This window comes from Solenopsis invicta, chromosome 16 (assembly GCF_016802725.1).
Source record: "Solenopsis invicta isolate M01_SB chromosome 16, UNIL_Sinv_3.0, whole genome shotgun sequence".
Classification (NCBI taxonomy): Eukaryota; Metazoa; Arthropoda; class Insecta; order Hymenoptera; family Formicidae; genus Solenopsis; species Solenopsis invicta.
In genome coordinates this window covers 5,427,458-5,447,554 of record NC_052679.1, presented here as the reverse complement: position 1 = coordinate 5,447,554, position 20,097 = coordinate 5,427,458, and the positions used below count along the sequence as shown (strand labels likewise).

Sequence of the window (20,097 nt, the reverse complement as noted above, 5' to 3'; positions counted from 1 at the left end):
TCAAGATGTACGATCGATTGGTGCTACACGCGTAATACGTTTCGAATATATAAATTTCACGGATGGCAATAATGTTGTTGATAAATCGTCGTTTATTGCACATCATATCTTTCCGCAGTCAATTCTATGACTCGCGTATTACTTGCACTTCTTGCGAGCGAGTCCAATTCTAGAATCGAGCGGCAAAGTAGAAGTTGCGTAATTGGTTCTTACTTTTAAATCCAACCAATTACATTTGGTATCACATCTGATAGCAAGCGAGTTAACGTTAATTGATAGATGGCGTTTGCACTGGCGTAGGATTGGCGAGATTCAAACCTACGAACTACGAATAGCGCGAATAGCGACATTAGCTGACATTAGCGACATGACGATTCTCGAGGTATCTGTTTTTCCTGGAACGCATTTGATCCTGATCCAGTGATCCAAGTTACTCAAATTTCCAGACGAAGACGTGCTTCTGAATGATATGTCATTTGAAAAGAGAGCAAGAGCGAAAAGAAAACAGGAATAAGTTTTGCTAAACTTATTATTGTGATTTATTTTGATATTTTTCTGTAACACTTGTCTTTGCATCATTACTCTGTGGTTTGGAGGTTAATATGCTACTAAATGCAATTTTTCTAATTTCTTATTTACTCTTATTTTCCTGTGTAATGTATCATTAACATATTAATTTTATTAGCGTAAAAAACTAGATTAAGATCTCATAAAAGATATAGAATTTCCTTTTTCTTATTTAAGAAAAATACTGTCAGTCTACGTTTTTGTTCTGTATTGTGCAATAAACAACCCTTTTAGGATTAAAAGCACTCGATAAAGAAAAAAATTGTTTTGTATTATTAAGAAAAATAAGATGAATTAAAATGATGATAGAATTAATACATCTCCATATCTTTAGTATTACTGATAAAATAATATACTTTACAAACATATTTAATGCAGTCGGTAGGAATTTGTATAAATTTTTATAGAAACTTTGTGATTTAGTGTGAATAATGATGATCTCTGATATTAAACAGGTCAATCATGGATAAAATGGATAATTTGGTGGACAGTATTTTGAATATGTATAAAACACCAGAGCCTTTGAGGATAGTTATGCCAGCTCCTTCTAGTCGGAGATACACGAATCAAGGTGGATCATCTAGGCTGGATAAAGAATTAGATTCTTGTGCCACAGTGGAATCAGAGACAGCCTATATTGAAGAATATGTTCGAAAAGATGAGGAAGATTACATAAAGGTAATGTAGCAAAGATATTAAAATATGCACTAATATTAAAGTCTATATTTTGCTCATCTTTGTCTTTCTTGCCACTTCTTGCAGTTGAAAAACAGCATATTTTTTAGCAATAATGATTATATGGACACTGTGTCAGAAGTGTCTGGAGATGTAATGGAGATTCGCAAGCGAGATGCAGCTCAACTGTACAGTTCATACAACTTTGCGCATCGACCCAAGACCAATTTACCTATTCTTGAATTGAGAAACAAAGTTGTATCCATGATTTCGAGCAATTCCGTTGTTATTATTCGCGGTTCCACAGGTTGCGGAAAAACGACGCAGGTGCCGCAACTTATTCTTGACGCCATGTATGAAAAGAAACAACATTGCAACATTATAGGTAGATTTTTTATTTAGATTTAGATTGTATTTTCCAAACATTTGATAGACTATTACTTTAATTAGCATTTTATCATTCTCATACATGAGCTTTTGTATTTTGTAGTAACGCAGCCTAGACGTATTGCCGCTATGAGTGTCGCAAAGCGGGTCTGTCAAGAGAGAGATTGGACCGTTGGTACAATTGTGGGCTATCAAATGGGTTTGATCAAAAACATATGCCACGACACTCGCATTACATATTGCACGACCGGTGTACTCTTAAATAAGCTCACAAACAAAAAACACATGATGGATTACACTCATGTTATATTAGATGAAGTACACGAACGCGACGAAGACATGGATTTCCTTTTGCTCGTAGTGAGAAAATTATTACGAACAAACTCCACAATGGTTAAAGTCATACTGATGTCTGCGACCATCGACGTGGAGAAATTTTCGGTGTATTTTTCAACGCCTTTGGAAAATGAACTTGTAGCCGCACCGATTATTGATATCCCCAAGAGTAGCCCCTTCAACATCTCGATATATTATATAGATGAGTTGGATAATTTGGGCAGTGTAAGTATATATCTTCTTGCACGTGATCGAAGCATGATTGATCGTTTCATTGTCCAAGAGATAAGCACAATCATTATCTACTTCAGAGATGGAGGAAAGAAAAAATTTTGTATGTTAACAGGATTTTATTCTTAAATCAAAGATTACCATTGCTTATGATTATGAACTAACATATATACAAATAATTTTTATTAATTTAAAGATTTATTAGTATTCTTTATGTAACAGAATAAGAATATTGTTTATAAATAATCTATTTCTCTTTCTTTTTTTTTATTTCGACAATTAACAAAAAAAAATTAGTCATGGAAAATATATTGTGAAAATATATATTTCTCGATAGATTCCACAAATAACCGAGGAACCAAAATTCTTGAGTGCTGTTGCGGAGTTTTCCGCGCGTATTTTAAGTGTTTTCGACAGTATTGAGAACCAAAAGAACGATGATAGCGATGAGTACAATAGATCTGCCGTGCTAATATTTCTACCAGGATTTGCCGAAATTGAAGAGATGCGTAATATTCTTCAGTCTGAGAAGTATGTGGATGCAAAATGGGATATACTTATTTTACATTCATTGATCTCGACTGAGGAGCAAGAAAATGTATTTAAGAAGCCACCTAAAAATCACCGGCGTATCATATTATCGACGAACATTGCCGAGAGTAGTATTACTGTGCCAGATGTTAAATTCGGTATGCTGTACTCAATTGAAATTGAGCAATATTTATTTCTGTTGGACCAATTTTATCTATGAATTGAATAGAATTACTTACAGACACATAATTTATCACTTCTTTTTATTCAGTGATCGATTTTTGCCTGACAAAACTTCTTGTCACCGAGCCTGGAACTAATTACCAATGCCTACAATTTTGTTGGGCAAGCAAATCAAGTTGTCAACAACGTGCCGGACGTACAGGCCGCGTGATGGACGGCAGAGTATTCAGAATGGTGCCAAGAGCATTTTACGAGGTGAGAATAGTTTCTAACATTGAAATGTCGTCGTCGACCTTGACTTTCTTTGCAGAATTTGTAAATTATTGTCTTGAAAATTACAGAAGGTGTTGGCGGAAGAGTCTCTTCCAGAGATGCTCAGGGCTCCGCTCGCAAATGTAATTCTTAAGACGAAAATGCTGGATATGGGTGAACCAAAGGCTCTTCTCGCTCTTTCTCTGGATCCACCGAATCTCAGCAATATACGGGACACTATATTAACATTGAAGGAAGTCGGCGCGTTGCTTAAAAAGAGCACACACGAATTTGATGGGGACATGACGCCCTTGGGTCGTGTAATGGCCTCTCTTCCGTTAGACGTACATGTGACGAAGCTGATTGTCCTAGGTCATCTTTTCGATGTTTTGTCGGACGCGATTATTATCGCGGCAAGCATGACCGTTAAGGATATGTTCAACATCGGCCTCTTCGAATCGGAGACAACCTATTATGAGAAAATGTATTGGTCCGCCAATTCCGATAGCGATAGCCTAGCCTGTTTAAATGCCTTCAAAGTATGGCGAAACGACAAAGCAAATCGCCGTATAAATACTCCTCATCAGGAAAAAGAATGGGCACGACGAAAGAGCCTTCGCGTGAGATCATTACGCGAGATTGACGCCTTTATATCTGACATAACGTATAAGTTGCGCAACTTTGGCATAACAGAGACTGTGGGTCCTGAAAAAATCACTTGGGAAAGTCTCAATATTGAGCGCGCTTTTGTACTTAAATGTATAATCGCCGGTGCATTTTATCCGAATTATTTTATTAAATTTCCATATAATATAAATGAGCGCAAGCAGGAAATAGAGAAGATGCTGGCTTACCGCAATCCTATGAATACTATTGTCCTACGAGGCTGGCCGAGCAAACAACCTGGGTCAGTATATGCTAGAAGGTTCCAGGAAATCTTTGGACGGCATATGGATCTCAAAGACAATGATAACATAACTGTATCCTTCGACGGATCAACTCGCGTTTACATCGAATACGAGCAAAAGAATCGCATGCCGAACGATTACACTTTCGTTCGAAATTGCGTCAAGCTGAGACATTGTCGGATGCCAATTAAGATAGAGTTAATGAACCAGATAGACGCTAATCGCCGAGCTAAAGAACTTGGGCTTACGAAAGAATATGAAGAACTTTTGTTTCAAATGCTTCCTCATCAGGAGAATTTGTGTGTAAAAAGATACATGTACGATAAAAAGCCGTATCCAGCTTTACCGAAAGAAGACGAATATCAATCCAAAGTGATATTGCAAGGTCCTTTCTCACCGATAGAGATTCAGCTGGTCCATTTGGTGTCCAGGGGAATGATAAAAAGAGTGAGCGTGGACCGTACGTCGGTGAACTCGGTTTTACTCGATACTTGTCCGGATAATCCAAAAGGGCTTTTTTTGGTGGCGCAAACCATCACTCGAGACTCTAAGAATATATCGCATCTGATTCTACGGCACACGACTCTCTTACCTAATACACCCGGTCTTACATCGCTGATCACCTTAATTTTCACGCCGTATATGGAACTACGTCGTAGCCCTTTGGGCACTTGTTACACAGGCGCTCTGTGTGGACTCGGATACGATTTTAGTACGGGGAAAAGCTTTTTTCCGGATCATGATTTAGAAATCATGTTTGATGTCGAGATCACGATGAATGATTTGCGAATGGTATGTTATCTAATGTTCAAAATATTTTAATTATTTTACACGATATGCTAAAATATGTTCAACTTGAATTTTCTTTTGTTTAAAATTTGTTTAGATGAATGCAATTAATATAAATCTGTAAAAATTCTGTTGATAGATTAATAAGTTGCGACATTGGATGAACGTTGCGATGCACTTTAATACTCTATCTGAAATTGTGGATGATGAGGCTCATCACGAGATGACTATAAATTGCCAAAATCAAATTAAAAAAGCATACAAAGATATTATATATCAAACCCGTAAGAGATTACAATCAGTTCCAGTTAATGACTTTGACAAGTGGAACCGATATGATAATTTCATGTTTCTCGTGCCTGCTCGAGAAACCTCGAAGAAAAGTAATGTATACGGTTTGCATAGAGCATTGGAATTAAACGAAGGAAACAAAAAACTCGAAGAAATGATCATGCATCTGTTAGAGTTAGAGGCTACAGCTTATCAGTAAGTGATATTATTACAGCTTATTTGAATAACTTTATATATTTATGAATTTATTTGAAGGAATCATTTAGCAAAATTACAAAATTGTGTTTTTAAAACATTTTTCTCACATGTATTTATCAGAGTACTTTCAAATCAAATACAAATGTCTCATTATTTAATTTTACCAAACAATGCCTGTAATAAAATACACCCAAAAATTCTTTTGCTAAAAATATTGCGTGTTTGATTGTTGAGCAACAAATTAATTTACAACACATTCCTTTTGTAAATTAACTTTGAAATATTTAATAAATGTATTTCATTAAATGTAGATTATTCAAAACATGTAAACGTTATTTGTTTTTATTATATAATGTTTTTATTAATATAATGTTAATATTTTGTTTTTTTATGCACAGGGACCCGCGTGAAACAAGCATTGAACCCGTTTATTGCAAACTGTGTAGGATAGAATCATGTGGCATCATTAATCTTCGTGCACATTTGTGTTCAAAGCAGCATACAATGAAACTACAAACGATAGACACAACTACTGATTTTGGAGAAGATCTGCAGAGTATAATGGAAAAACTGAGGCTATAATACAATAAGTAAATCTCTGTGCCTTTAATTTGTCTTTTTGATTTATTTTATGACATGACTTTATTTAGTTTATAACAATTTGTGATATTTTTTTATATGAATAAGGTTTCTTTTGTAAATAAATAAAAAGTACAATGTTACTATTTGTAATACATCTAGGAATTTATTTTGAACATAAGATAAGAAAAGAAATTTTTTTTATGTAATATTTTTTTTATTCTTATTTCACAATTAAATACATGTTATTTTTTTTTATAAAATAACAAATTTATTTCAGTTTTTTAAACATATAAATATAAGCTTTTTATAGATGTATAGATTATAGATATAAAATATGTATGCATTATGTATTATACTTTGCATTATATTTTTTTGTCACATACACGACCAAATTATATAATTATAAATTTTACTATTTTATAATTAAAATTACACTGCTTCGTATAATAATCTTTAAGTTGTGATTTGCGTGGGGAGTATATAATCTACACTTTATACATATGCATTTTTTTCACAATTGCACTTGATATATTTAATGAAATTCATTATTTAATAAACGCAACAGGAAAACGCAGGAAAAAAGATCAATTATATGCGAATCACATATTTTCACAAAATAATGTTTCAAAGTCATTTCTAAAAATAACTGCTTCAATATAAATTGAAAATTCTAAAAACAATCTTTTTTTTAACTTTGAGCTGATTGGTAATTTTGTGTAAAAAAATTAAAAAAATAAAACAATATTAAAATATTTTGATACTTGAAAATAGCATAAATAAGATGTAAATTTTGATTAAAAGTACTTTTCTTTTTTAATTTAATTTCAGACAATTAATTCTTTATACTATATGTTTAAAGTGCATTAATTTACATAGTGTTTTACAAAATATAAATAAATATCGACTAACAATAAGTATTATTGCTCAGTTCATTAAACGCAGATTGCAATTCTATAGACATTTTAATATTCTACACCCTGCATGGGAAAGAACGAAAAGATGTTAAAGATTAAAATCTTTCATTAAAGAATATGATTCTATATCTCCCGTTGAAGGTAGCGAGCACTAGGTTGCGTATACAATAGCCTACCAGGAACGTTGGCAGCTGAACCACTCACATAGGTACCAGGAGACGGTGGCGGTGGCGGCGGATATGAACTAGGTGGTGGCGGTTGAGGTGCTCGCACAGGATAACCCGAAGTAATCCCACCTGTTTTGGCTCCCTATATTAATAGACAAAAATGAAAGTTTAAATACACGCAATGTACAATAACATTTTTATAAAAAAAAAGGGTACTATAATAGATGTATATGTAAAATAGTTACTGTCAAACTTGATGAAAAATTCATTCTACAGAATTTTTTCAGCAACTTTTTTCCATGCTTTCTAAACACAATATAAAAAAAAAATAGGAAAGGATAGTAGTGTATTAACGTGACCTGAGGTGGTTGTTGAATCGGGATAGCTCCTCCGTGAACGGTAACGTGATTTGTCGGTCGGAGATAAAACTTGTCTTCGCCGTAAGCGCCCTTATGCTCCATCGAGTGCAAATTAGTTACATATGCTATAAATCATAATTTTTTAATTTATAAAATTTTATTATATCTTTTCATTTTAGATAAAACTTGTTCTTTAACCATTATCATACTTTTCGGTTTTATTTAAAAATTAGCTGAACCCAAATCTTAGTCTTAAATTTAATATTCTTTTTACTTCCAGTGAAACATCCACTCTGTTTTTTTTTCTTCTCTTTAATCCTTTTTTAAATTTACTAATTTCTTCTAAGGTAACGCAACATAACGTTGATAAGTTAATCTTTTTTACCAGTCTGATGCGTAGCTAATGGTGCTCTACCGCCCGAAAGATAAACGGGCTTGGATTCTGAGGATTCTCGAGACGATTGTGACACAGGTGCGGAATAACTGTAAACACTTTGGCCTGCAGGCGCTGAGTAAAAATTCGATGCGGAGTACTGATTATTCTCTGTTGAATGAGAAGAAGAGTAATGAAGATAAATGATCAGATAACGTACAAAAACGGGGGAAAATGCTCATATCTTTTAGAAGGCAAAAAGGGATGTAAAAGAAAAAAATTTTACTTACTATTCCAAAGAACTGCTCGGGCATCACCGGATCTCCTAGCATCCTCAGATTCTACACAGGCACAAATACAAAGCATCAATATTATCTTCAAGACTTAAATATGTAAGAAAATTATAATATTATCATTTAAAAGCTAATTTATAAAGTATTTAAACTTGTCTTTTTTTTAAGATTTTGATGATTATTCCCAATGGGTATAAATACAAATATGTGCGAAGGAAATTATCTATCTCTTGTAAGATATATACACTGTCAAAAAAAGTCATAAAAATCAATGTATTTTGAAGTTAACATTAAATTTAATGTATCTATAACTAAAAAGTATGTGCATGAAATTTATATCTGTATTTATAGTCCTTCCTTAAGAAATGAAAATTTCTTGTTCCTGTCTTTGTTTTACATAGGGTAAAACATAGTACGTGAGACAAAGACAGACAGTAACAAGAAATCCTCGTTTTTCAAGGAAGGACTGTGAATATGAGCGTTAGTGCATTTTTGACAACATTAATGCTTTTAATATACCTACTTAAAATTCGTTTTCGTCACATTACATTAAATTCTGATGCCGGTATTTATATACTTACTAGGAGGAGGTGGATTGTAGCTTGGGATAGATGGTGGCGGTTTGTAGCCATATGCGCTGTGATACGAAGATGCAGCAGGCGGCGGCGATGGGGTATGGGTCCTCTTTAAAGTCCCCTATAAACACAAAAAATTAAAATGTAAAATTCACTTCAAAAAATATCTATAGTATAGTAATATCAATGCGAAAATTTCACTTACACTTGATAACAGATGTGTCGGTGTACCAACAGCAACCTTGTAGAGAGGACTGCTGCTACGTGGTAATGGTAAAAACAATTGTGGATGTACCACTCTTGGACCTGTCGCAGGATACCCTCCTACTGTTGTAGAGACTTCCGAGCAAACGCTGGTGAGCAAAATTTCATCTTACAAATATATTACATATGATACTAGGGTAAAAATTTGCCTCAAACTTTTTATACAAATTGTCATACTTTAAATACTAAGAAAATCTTTTCTTAGAATTTTTCATATGAATTCTGAAATATTCTAAGTCTTCTCATTCTATAATTAAAAAAAAAAATAATTTTTCAAATTTCATAAATTGCAAATGAGATGACTGCAAACCTAGTCTCTTTTATGAGCTGTCGCCTTCTGTCATCCTCGTTTAGTACTTTCTTTAATTGTAGAAACAATTGATGCTTCTCTGCTTTCAATTGAGACAGTTCATTGTCCAGATTTGAGATTTGCTCTCGTGTTTCGCCTAATGTCATTACATCTTGTTTCTGCTGACGCTCTCTCTCCTTGCGTAAGCGTTCCTCCTCGGCATCGGCTTCTTGTTCTGAAATACATGCGGAGAATGATTGAGATTCTTGGATAATTTGTACAAATCAGTTTCTTAGAAGAAACTCCAATGCACAGGTAATTTTCAAACTACTTGCAACGATTCAAAAAATAGATTTAGAAATATTAGAACAAGAGAAAATCCATAGTGTGTGGAGTATTTCAATTGTAACACAGAGAGACAGGTATAAAAAGCACCTTGTTTCTTTCGTTGTCGTTCTCTCATAATATGAGTCTTTAAAGCCTGCCACATTTGTTCATTGCGTTGCGGCGGTCCAACTAGTATCGCCGGCATCTTTTCGACAGTGTCTTAGAATCACTTGTCCGGCGTTATTTATTTACTGAATTGCCGATAAATCAATTTTTCCGTTCTAATTACGTTGTTGGTCAAAATAGCTCCGGAGTTTCATCCTCGCAACGTACGAATCCGCGGTACTCTAAGGGTTATGGCGACGTACACACATACAAGTGAATACTCGCATATACATATAAAGTGCATATATACGAGTTGTATCAAATTACGTGCTCCAGGCAAGATTCGCCAAATATTTACAATAATTCTTTGAACATTTTCTAAATACTTTTGTAATTTTAGATTAAACAGATTTATCATAAAGATTTATCATAAATATTATAAAAATGTTTATAAAATAAAAATTATAAGATATTTTTATAATATTTAAAAAATAGTAACAAATACTTATAAAGATTTATTATAAATATTGTATGTAGTCAGACAGTTTATTTCTATTAACTTTAATCTCGATTTAACTTATTCTTTTTTTATTTTTTACATCTTCTAAGAATTTAGGAAATGACAAAAAGTTAAATCGATATGAATTTTCAGCCAAGTGCTAAATTTTATTTTTATGTTATCAAACTTTTGATAAAACAACGTTTAATGAATTTTTGTTTACATTATAAAAGAAAAAAATTTTATGTTAACAAAATACTCAGCATACACCCCTGTATTTTGCTGCTGCACCGCGCATGCGCGAAATGTCGATCACGTTGATCTAACCTTACGTGAAGTGCGGACTGGCTCGTATCAGCTCGTATCAATATTATCAATAAGCTCATGAGCTCATGTCAGCTGTCAGCTCATGTGCGGACAAGCACGAAGTCTCCCAGCGAGGTTATGAATAATCGACATAAACAATGAAGACCGAAATGTATAATGAAATAATGATGATGATTCGTAATTTTCGGGGCCTGTCGAGAGATTGCGCCAAAATGTTAAAGGAAAAATATAATGAGTAAGAATTCCTTTTTTCATTAATAATCGAAAAGAAAATAAGTCTTGAGGTTAAACAATTTGCTGATCAATTAATCCTTCAATTAAAAACCAACCCAACGTAATTGTGTTATCTGTTTATGTTGTTAATATTGAAATTACTTAAAATACAGCATTCACCCGAACACGCTATACAGCATCCTATCTTTAGAAATACAACAGAAAATGAAAAACAACCATGTCAGACTCTTTGGGAATAATAAAAGTTATTATGACAGGTAAAGTGGTTTCAATAAAATTATTCCAAATAGTTATACAATATGGGAAACAATATTTATATATTTCTTTTTAAGTCCCATATTTTGTCTTTGTTTTACTGTATAACGTGTCTTTTATAAATTACAGTTACTTGGAAGCGGTACGGCATGGAGAGCCAATAGGCATTCTGCTAAGGATAGCAAAAGAGATCGACGCTGCACCGGCTCTGTTGGCACGTAACATTTTGGAAAAGTATTGCATGCGCGACAATGCAAATGGTAATCAATGATTAATAGCTTAAAAACTAATTGCTGATAGATTAAAGGGTTGATTTTAACCTTAACAATGTTATGGTATCGTTTCTCAAGTTTTTTTATATTACTTAATAGCTGTGCAACGATACCATAACATTGTTTAGGTTACAGAATTGACTCTAATGGCTTGGTTTTTCTTTATCTGATTAACTGATGGTTAAATTTTACCTGATGCTTTATCCAATGGACTTCATCCGTGATGATGCCATAGGTAAAGCTTATTGACTAAAACATCAAGTTAAGTTTAACCATAAGTTAACTAGATAATGAAAAATTAGGCCTAAGTCAGGTTAAATAATTGGCAGATATTTTTAGACTGAAGAAATGCAAAATTTTATTTTAGTTTCAAAAAATCTAATTTCTAAGCTGTTCAAGGATACTACTTTAATTGATGACAAGGTTCTCGCATATGAAATTTATTTGGTAATTATTATCTTGATTATAGATTATTTTATAGCCAATCTGATTTAACATATTTTAGTTACAATAGCAATTATTAATTTATATGTCTTAAAGAGAAAATGAAAATTTTGGAAAGAGCTTACAATTTTCTTTTTTCAGTGCACATTATATGATGATCTGTATGGACCTATAGCTGATGCAATGGGAATGTAAGTTGTTTATTATATATATTAACAAATTTTATATTTATATAAATTTTTTCATTATCGACATTTTTTTAATAAAATTCCATTTATTTTTTGTCTTTAAGAGAAATGAAAAAAATATTTAATTTTTGTTAGACGTTCTGATACTCATTTTTCTATATTTTTTAAATTTTTAATGGTAAAATTACGAAAATGAAATATGTTTAATATTAATTGCTTATTAATCATTTTATGAAATAAAAAAATTGTATTTTTAGATGCATAGGACAAGAGTACGAATTCAAGTTGCAAGATTGCCTGATACAAAGAAATATTGCATTTCGTAACGAAGAACATTTACGATTACGAGGATACGACAAAACTCCAGATATCAAATTAGAAGTACCAATCGCAGTAAACGGTTACGTGATAAACTGGATTGAATCCAAGGCACGATTTGGCAATATAGATGTTCATCAAAAATACATGAAGGAACAATTCTTAAGTTATTGGAATAGATTCGGATCGGGATTGGTTATTTATTGGTTTGGATTCCTCGACTGTTTGACTAAATCGACCGAGAAAAAATTTATTATAATGGACCATTTTCCCGAAAATATTACATACATGAATCCAGCTTGTATCAAACCTACGAATAGTACGTAATTATAATCTATATCATCGCATATATCTATTTTTGTACAGTCATCGACTCTTAAGTCAGGTTAAATAATTGGCAGATATTTTTGGACTGAAGACATGTATTATCTTTATGATGATGATATATTTATTTAAATAGCTTGTAAATAGGATTTCCAGATAATCTAATCGTAGATCAATGTTTTGATACTCTAGGTCCGATTGTTATCAAAATGGATCGAAATATGGTTTTGTATTTTCATATTGTAATTATATTCAAATCGTTAAACTATTCATATTTTAATCTTTTTTTATTTTTATGAATTTTTTTGCATCTTGAGAATTATTTAGTTCAACTAATCGAGTAAATGGATTAAATGCTATCGCATACCTGAAGGAACTAAAATTACTATTAAAAAAAATATATACCTACAATATGTACATAAATATATTACAACCTCTCTCAATTACATGATGAGACAAAGCTATTCATTAGCATTATATTTTACAGTCTTTTGAATACTTTAAATGGAATTGGATAATTTGTTGTAAGTTTATCAGATCTTGTCTTTCTTCTTATTTTTATCCGACACTGTATACTTGTCGTAACTTTTCGTTGGATCAAAGGGTTCCCATCTACTCGCTGGAAAAATGTGTTTGTTCCTCTCGTACCATGATCTGAAAATATGAAAAGCATATAGCAAAATGCAAGAAAAAATATGCGAAAAAATTGTACAATTAAACTGGTCCTTTAATAACAAATACCTAAGTAAAACTTTTCCAGCATGTGACTCCTCAGTTTCAACAGAAGCGTCATGCATAACGCGAATGTCATCGTGAACATCAAATGTGAACAAAGGTCCGCTCTTTCCTCGTGCCTGATTACATAATATATATATTAAAACTTTATTGTGATGTTATTTCATAAGCTTTATCATTCAAGTTTCACTATATTCTTACCTTGGTTACAATAAAATCATAGAATGTATAATGGTGTGGTAATATAAGATCCTCCTTAACATACATCAATTGATCTGCCATAACTGTTTTAAGCTCACTAAATTCACGCCTCAGGACTTCCAAGCATCTCTGAAGAAGCTGATAGATAGAATTTCCTGTGTAAAAAAAGAAAATTCTTAACAAATGTATACAGTAGAACATAAAATATACACACACATATATGCTAATGTTTCAAGTGATACAATCAAGTGATCAAAATAAAATTAGTGAAAATTTTGCTCGAGTGTCATATGTAGATTAGATATTTTTAAAATTGCACAATTTTCTGGTCATTGAAATACTTTACCTTTCTTCATTATAACACTTCGACGATGGCCAGATCCGTCCCAATAACTGAATGTGATTTCGATCTCTTCCTCCTTTAATGCATTTTGCTTTGTAGCCCACTCTTGCCTCAATTCTTCTCTAAGTTTATTTTCCTCTTCTTCTCTTTCCCTATCTGGCAGGAAACTTGTATCTACATCTGGATTTTTCTTGATCTTCTTGATTTCAGGACTGTTACATCGTGCATTCTCTGATTCCATAGATTTTTCTGCGTTGTCCTCATCAGAAATCTCAGCTTCATCTTCATCTTCATCCAAATTAAAGGACAGGGCTTGAATCTGCCTTTTCTGCTTGTTCTTTTCCGCCTGTTTAGCCGCCAATGCTCTTTCTTTTTCCTGTTCTCGCTCTCGTTCCTTCTGAGCAAGCTTTCTTTCGCGTTCTTTCACTATGTTCTCCTGCTTTGCTTTCATTTCATTCAATGTGACCAAGCCAATTGTGGAAGTCTTTAATTGTTGCTCAACAGCATTGTAATGAGTCGCAAACTTATTCTCTATGTTATGAATCTTCAAGTCATCTTCAATTTTCTTCTTTCGCAGTTCTATCTCTTGCTGTGCAATTTCTCGTTTCTTCATCAACTGCATGGCTCGGCCAGCTTCGCTGGCTGCTCCTTTGTAATGCGCCATGATTTAGAACAATCAAATTACTGCTTACAAGTATAGCAGATGTTTAATGTCTCCACCAAATTTATTATAAGCTCCTCTAAGACCTGCATAAAAATATATTAACACATAATGCAATGTCTCTAAAAATTGTGATGCTACAGAAAATTCAAACTCATCATTTTTTAAAATAAATAAAACACATCGTGTAGAGCACATAATTTTCATACAATCTTTTAAATTTTATTGTTATTGTAAACTCATTTAAGAAACTTCAAACCAAAGATTTTTACAATCACAAAATTCTGATACTCTTAAAAAACTGTCATACTTGGTTCGACGATTTCAATGAAGCAATACTTAAATTCAAATATTACTTTCTATTCTATATTACCTATAGCACAATTCTTCAAACACAATCAATAAAATCAATTGAAAAGAGTAAAAAATTGTGTGAGAAATATGCATTACATCTGCAGACAGACGCTCACGATGTCACGAACACTCGAACACTCGACCATGCTGATATAAGAAAAACAGTGAAACAAACGTTTAAAATTGAAAGGTTCTAGAACGTGAATAGTGAAGTTTATTGAATTCAGTCACGTACATTTACGTTATAAATTAGTGGTATCCTTGGGGCCCCCACAGAAAATAAAAAAAAATTGTTCTAAGTAATAATGTAATAAACATTATGATTTATAAATGACCAAATTTATTAACTGTTGATTTATTACATAGACAAATTACTACTTTAATTGGAATGCTATTATGCGTGAAATTCATATACATAAAAAACTATTATTATAAATTATTATAAATTATATAGATACTTAAGAAAAATGCAATGATAAATTATTCTACGTTACTATATTATAAATTATTGAATTAAAATAAAATTAAAATTATTAAAATTAATCAAAAGAATTATAAATTATTATAAATTACATGAATATTAAAAAAAATATAATAATTTATTCTACTGTAATATTTAGAATGAGGAAACTTATTATATATAAAAATTATATAATAAAGAATGATAAAGCAATTATCACGAACAGTCTTGATTTACGAATACCTAGACGTGGCACGCGCACTCGAAAAGCGCCCGTAGTAACAGGCATATCTTTGTGAATTTTGTGATAACGCTCGAGTTTATCTTATTTATTCATATTTATCTTGATTCGCTGATTCGCTCTGCAATAAAAGCCGCCGGTCAGAGTTGGTCAGAGCTTCCGTCTTCTTCCTGGTCGCTTCTATCCAGTTGATTTGGTAAGTAAAAAAGATACGAAGCTTCTCAAAACACCGCTCGACGATTCTTACGACAACGATTCGCGATTTCTGTGTAGCGCTCAAAACTTAGCGCACTCGAGAGCCGTTTATTTATATATTCGACGTTACATGTTACTCCATATCATTCTCACTGTAATCACCGATGTCCGGCATCTGTGAGTCTCTCGACGTGAACGTCCGGTAAATATGTCGAGGTCGCGGATCTCGAGTGCGTTCAGGTTAATCGTGACTCGCAGAGGATTGCGTTTCACGCCCCCGCTTGCCACGAGGATCACCCGCAGGGCGGAAGCCGTCCGGTATTCGACCGGCAAGCTGTACTCGTGGTGCGTCACGCTCAACGTGAAATATTTATCAGATCCCCGTTTTATCCTGTTGGACCGCAGTTTAAATAACATTTCACGAATAACACATTGTTCTCGAACAGTGAGACTCGTCGAACTCTGATTCTGACGTGTAAGCACAAAGAATCTGAAAGAAAAGCAAGCTTCAGTTGTTGTCTATCATCACTTGTCTATTGTTGTGAATAGATCTCCTATCATTCTATCCTATTATTCTATCTCATTGATATCATCCCAAGGAATTCACAGTCTGAGATGCTTTTGATTTCTGGATTAATTGCATCATTAATTGCATCACAGATTTGAGAGATACTTTCAAGATTGATTTAAGCAATGTTGATTTTGAAACAGTATTGATTTTTGATATAAAAATAACAGGAAAATTGATAAAATTTTACCTATTTTTTAATATAATAGAGACTATTACCCAAATATTTAAATGTTTTTCAAATATTCTTCATTATAATATTTTTAAATAGTTAAAAAACATTGTCTGATGATTGGGTACATTAAGGAATAATTGATTATATGTAGGAAATTTTATGTATTTTTAAATATTTTATTCTTGGTTTACCCTTTTTCTTTCAATATTTTGAGTCATATAGATAGTTTGTATTAAATGATTTGTATAATTTCTTTCTTTCAGCATACAACGACCGTATTCGACAATGAGTGTGGATACTACTTTGTATACATTGCCAAACAATCAACCTGTCGTCGCGCTGGAATGCGACACTGCGTTCAAATTATTGACAGAGAAAGAAAAGCTGTACTCGCATTACTTGAGCCAGGCTGCATGGCATGGAGGATTGATAGTGTTAATACAGACCTCACCAGAATCTCCACTGATATTCGTGCTGTTACATAAAATTTATCTCACAGAGCCTATCAATGAGCTGAAAGATGCTGCGATACGTGCCGGTGCTACAGAGGATGAGTTTACTGTAAGAAGAACTTTTCCTTGTGTGCATCTTTTATTTTGATTTCTTATTTATTTCTTGTAAATTATTGAGTAAGCATTTGCATGACGATAAAATGTCTTCTGTTTTTCCAGGCCTTCCTAGTTTATAGTTGTGGGGTATTTTCAAATATGGGCAACTACAAGTCTATGGGTGATACTAAGATCATCCCCAATTTTTCGAAAAAATCGTTTGAAACAATAATGAAAGCCTCGAAGGCTTACAAAAATAATTCTAAAGAGATGCAAGATATGTGGGATAACATATCGAATGCTGTGTACTCTTTAGATGGAAAATTGAAAGTACTGGGATTAGGCGACAAAGGTGTCACAACTTATTTTTCTGCCAATTGTACTAAAGAAGATGCAGATAGGGTCAACGCGTTTATGCAACGTAAAGGATTGGAATCCTATAACGCGAGATGCTTCAAGACAAGTAATGGCAATATCGATACGTACGAGATAAAGCTGGCATCCATGGAGACATCAGATGATCCTGCAATAACAATGTCCGAGGAAACACACGAGAATGTCAAGTTTAAAATTACAAGAGGAGATTATTGCAAACTCATGGTGCCTGTCGTGGAAAATCTCAAGAAAGCCAAGGAGTATGCGTCCAATCAGACTGAAAAAGATATGCTGGATAAATACATCGATCATTTTAGAACAGGCTCTTTGGATGATCATAGAAACGGTTCTCGCCTTTGGATAAAGGATAAAGGTCCGACTATCGAGACTTATATCGGCTTCATCGAAACGTACCGAGATCCAGCGGGTCAGCGTGGAGAATTCGAGGGCTTTGTGGCGATGGTGAACAGACAAATGTCCGAGAAATTCGCTACGCTAGTGAGCAGAGCTGAGGAATTCATTCCCAAGCTACCATGGGACAAGGATTTTGAGAAGGACACGTTCTTGAGGCCGGACTTTACATCCTTAGACGTTTTAACGTTCGCGGGTTCCGGTATTCCGTCGGGAATAAATATCCCGAATTATGACGAGATCAGACAGTCTGAAGGCTTTAAGAATGTATCGTTAGGTAACGTTATATACGCCCATATGAAGGATACTCAAGCGATTCCGTTTCTATCCGAAGCCGATCAAGAATTGATGCACAAGTACAGAGTCACCAGTTTCGAGGTACAAGTCGGTCTGCACGAGCTTCTCGGTCACGGTACTGGTAAATTGTTCAAGCAAACGGAGCCAGATACCTACAACTTTGACCGTGACAACGTGAAGAATCCTCTTACCGGTGGTAAAATAGACAAATTCTTTTTGAAAGGGGAGACTTACGATTCTAAGTTTGGCCCCCTAGGATCCTCATACGAGGAGTGCAGGGCAGAGGCAGTCGGTCTCTACTTGAGCTTAGAAAAAGAGGTACTGAAAATATTTGGTTACGAGGGACAGGAAGCGGAGGATATAACATACGTGAACTGGTTGTCTCTGCTGTGGGGTGCTTTTGCAAAGACTTTCGAGATGTATCAGCCAGCCACGCAAACATGGTCCCAGGCTCACTGTCAAGCGCGTTATATCTTGCTCAGAGTGTGCCTAGAGGCAGGTCAGGACTTTGTCAACGTCGTCGAAACGGAGGAGGGAAAGAACCTCCTCATGACTGTCGATCGAAGCAAGATCTTTACGGTCGGCAAGAAGGCCATCGGAGATTTTCTCCTGAAGTTGCAAGTTTACAAGAGTATGGGAGACGTCGAGTCGGCTACGAAAATGTATAACAAATACAGCGAGGTGCCTGAAAGCGGACCGCATCCGTTTGGTCGTTGGAGAGATCTGATATTGTCTCGCAAGGAACCAAGGAAGATCTTCGTTCAATCGAATACATTTGTCGATGGTTTGTACTAAAAAATATATTAAAATTTTCCCTTTTTATGTTATTATGATGCTCTTAAATTTAAATATTTATATTGACCGTATGTACAATTTGTGTACTTTTACAAATTTAATTTGTCTTATTTGCTTCAGATTCTAATAACGTGACACTGAAAAATTATGAGTCGACATTCACGGGACTTATTCAGTCGTGGATAGAAAGATTCCCAAGCGCAGACGTATCTCAAGCGCTGATAGAACTCTGGAACAAAGACAAACATCATTTTGTGTCGGCAAATCGTTAATCTGAAAAAGTGTTCATCTGTTTGATGGCTCTGTAAAAATCCTATGTAACTTTCTCGTGTCCGGCTATTTACGTATACCTAGAACGACGAATGTTACATATCGGAAATTATTACTTTTATACACTTTATTACACGAAGTAGTAATTATACGAAGTAACAATGATTTGCTAATTTCAAGGTTGAATGTGTACATATAATGTGCGATTTTAACTTTTTTAAGGCCATATGGCTGTATGGATTATAACATATCGTGGTCCATATTTTGATCTAGCGCGACATTCATCGCTAAATTATCTGTCTTGTTCGAGACTTACGGACAGCTAATTTAGTGCTAAATGTTAGAGACGCATTTGAGAATATTCCGAGCTTGTATGGAAAACAAAGATAATTACGTAAGATAACTATGAGTGTGATTATTTAATGCTAAAAATGCTTTGAAGCATTTGATCAATCAGAATAAAAAATTTTACGAGTTGACCAATTAAAAAATATTTCGAAGCATTTGTAGTGTCAAGTGGATCGCACTCTATACGTTATATAAGAGTATACAATTACTTTATAAATACGAGTTGAAGTATTTGTAAGTCTAACTGTATTTTTATTATTTTGAATAATATATGAGTAATCTGTAATCAGTGCATGGAACGTTTACATTTCACATGAATCAAACATGAAAATACTAGAGAATACTTGAGAAAGTTTTGTTTACTTTTTCATAAACGTGAAATCTATCTAGGTCTGTTTATTGTAATCGTGTTATACTTTCTGCGCTCGAAATAAAGACGATGAAAATATCTTTGATCGAACAAGGAGATAAAGAAGAAAGACGTAAAGCGCAAAAAATTTCAGAATAAACTGGTTAAACTTTTTGTACGCTTTTAATCTTCCTTCTTTTTCTTGCGAACGTCTGATCGGAAGAAAAAAAAGACATTATTTCATTTCGAGTGTAGAAAATAACAGAAAATCACAAAAAGTAGGGCATAAGTTTGGCAGTGCATAATAAATGGAA

General features: G+C 33.7%; 5 protein-coding genes across 9 annotated transcripts; 3 read left to right on the top strand and 2 right to left on the bottom strand.

Moving 5' to 3' along the window:
• Positions 1 to 347: 347 nt before the first annotated feature.
• Positions 348 to 6,084, top strand: LOC105203723 (probable ATP-dependent RNA helicase spindle-E). The gene is made up of 9 exons (XM_011172603.3): positions 348 to 596; positions 1,023 to 1,245; positions 1,330 to 1,627; positions 1,733 to 2,190; positions 2,534 to 2,885; positions 2,999 to 3,165; positions 3,252 to 4,862; positions 4,999 to 5,345; positions 5,747 to 6,084. Exons 2-9 carry the CDS (start codon positions 1,030 to 1,032, stop codon positions 5,928 to 5,930), a joined length of 3,633 nt encoding a protein of 1,210 aa, XP_011170905.2. The 5' UTR covers positions 348 to 596; positions 1,023 to 1,029; the 3' UTR covers positions 5,931 to 6,084.
• A 192-nt stretch (positions 6,085 to 6,276) lies between these two features.
• Positions 6,277 to 9,873, bottom strand: LOC105203712 (G protein pathway suppressor 2). Its single transcript, XM_011172593.3, has 8 exons — positions 9,600 to 9,873; positions 9,186 to 9,399; positions 8,817 to 8,964; positions 8,618 to 8,732; positions 8,034 to 8,084; positions 7,756 to 7,914; positions 7,371 to 7,495; positions 6,277 to 7,153 (listed from the first exon to the last, which is right to left on the bottom strand). Exons 1-8 carry the CDS (start codon positions 9,694 to 9,696, stop codon positions 6,968 to 6,970), a joined length of 1,095 nt encoding a protein of 364 aa, XP_011170895.1. The 5' UTR covers positions 9,697 to 9,873; the 3' UTR covers positions 6,277 to 6,967.
• A 479-nt stretch (positions 9,874 to 10,352) lies between these two features.
• LOC105203703 (CDAN1-interacting nuclease 1) lies at positions 10,353 to 13,554 on the top strand. Its single transcript, XM_011172583.3, has 6 exons — positions 10,353 to 10,657; positions 10,809 to 10,913; positions 11,041 to 11,171; positions 11,551 to 11,630; positions 11,769 to 11,818; positions 12,073 to 13,554. Exons 1-6 carry the CDS (start codon positions 10,560 to 10,562, stop codon positions 12,458 to 12,460), a joined length of 852 nt encoding a protein of 283 aa, XP_011170885.1. The 5' UTR covers positions 10,353 to 10,559; the 3' UTR covers positions 12,461 to 13,554.
• On the bottom strand, positions 12,822 to 15,727 carry LOC105203687 (protein FAM50 homolog). Of its 4 annotated transcripts, XM_011172568.3 has the most exons (5): positions 14,771 to 14,930; positions 13,740 to 14,483; positions 13,394 to 13,548; positions 13,199 to 13,311; positions 12,822 to 13,111 (listed from the first exon to the last, which is right to left on the bottom strand). In XM_011172568.3, the coding sequence occupies exons 2-5, from the start codon at positions 14,398 to 14,400 to the stop codon at positions 12,991 to 12,993; spliced, it is 1,050 nt and encodes a 349-aa protein (XP_011170870.1). In that variant the 5' UTR covers positions 14,401 to 14,483; positions 14,771 to 14,930; the 3' UTR covers positions 12,822 to 12,990. The 4 variants fall into 4 exon arrangements, with proteins under 4 accessions (XP_011170870.1, XP_039315102.1, XP_025988754.1 ...); XM_039459168.1 differs by lacking the exon at positions 14,771 to 14,930 and adding an exon at positions 15,455 to 15,727 and having other exon boundaries at positions 12,822 to 13,311; XM_026132969.2 differs by having other exon boundaries at positions 12,822 to 13,311; positions 14,848 to 14,933.
• On the top strand, positions 15,468 to 19,725 carry LOC105203676 (dipeptidyl peptidase 3). Of its 2 annotated transcripts, none has more exons than XM_011172560.3 (4): positions 15,468 to 15,648; positions 16,654 to 16,951; positions 17,062 to 18,805; positions 18,937 to 19,725. In XM_011172560.3, the coding sequence occupies exons 2-4, from the start codon at positions 16,676 to 16,678 to the stop codon at positions 19,086 to 19,088; spliced, it is 2,172 nt and encodes a 723-aa protein (XP_011170862.1). In that variant the 5' UTR covers positions 15,468 to 15,648; positions 16,654 to 16,675; the 3' UTR covers positions 19,089 to 19,725. The 2 variants fall into 2 exon arrangements, with proteins under 2 accessions (XP_011170862.1, XP_011170858.2); XM_011172556.3 differs by lacking the exon at positions 15,468 to 15,648 and adding an exon at positions 15,824 to 15,992.
• Positions 19,726 to 20,097: the final 372 nt, after the last annotated feature.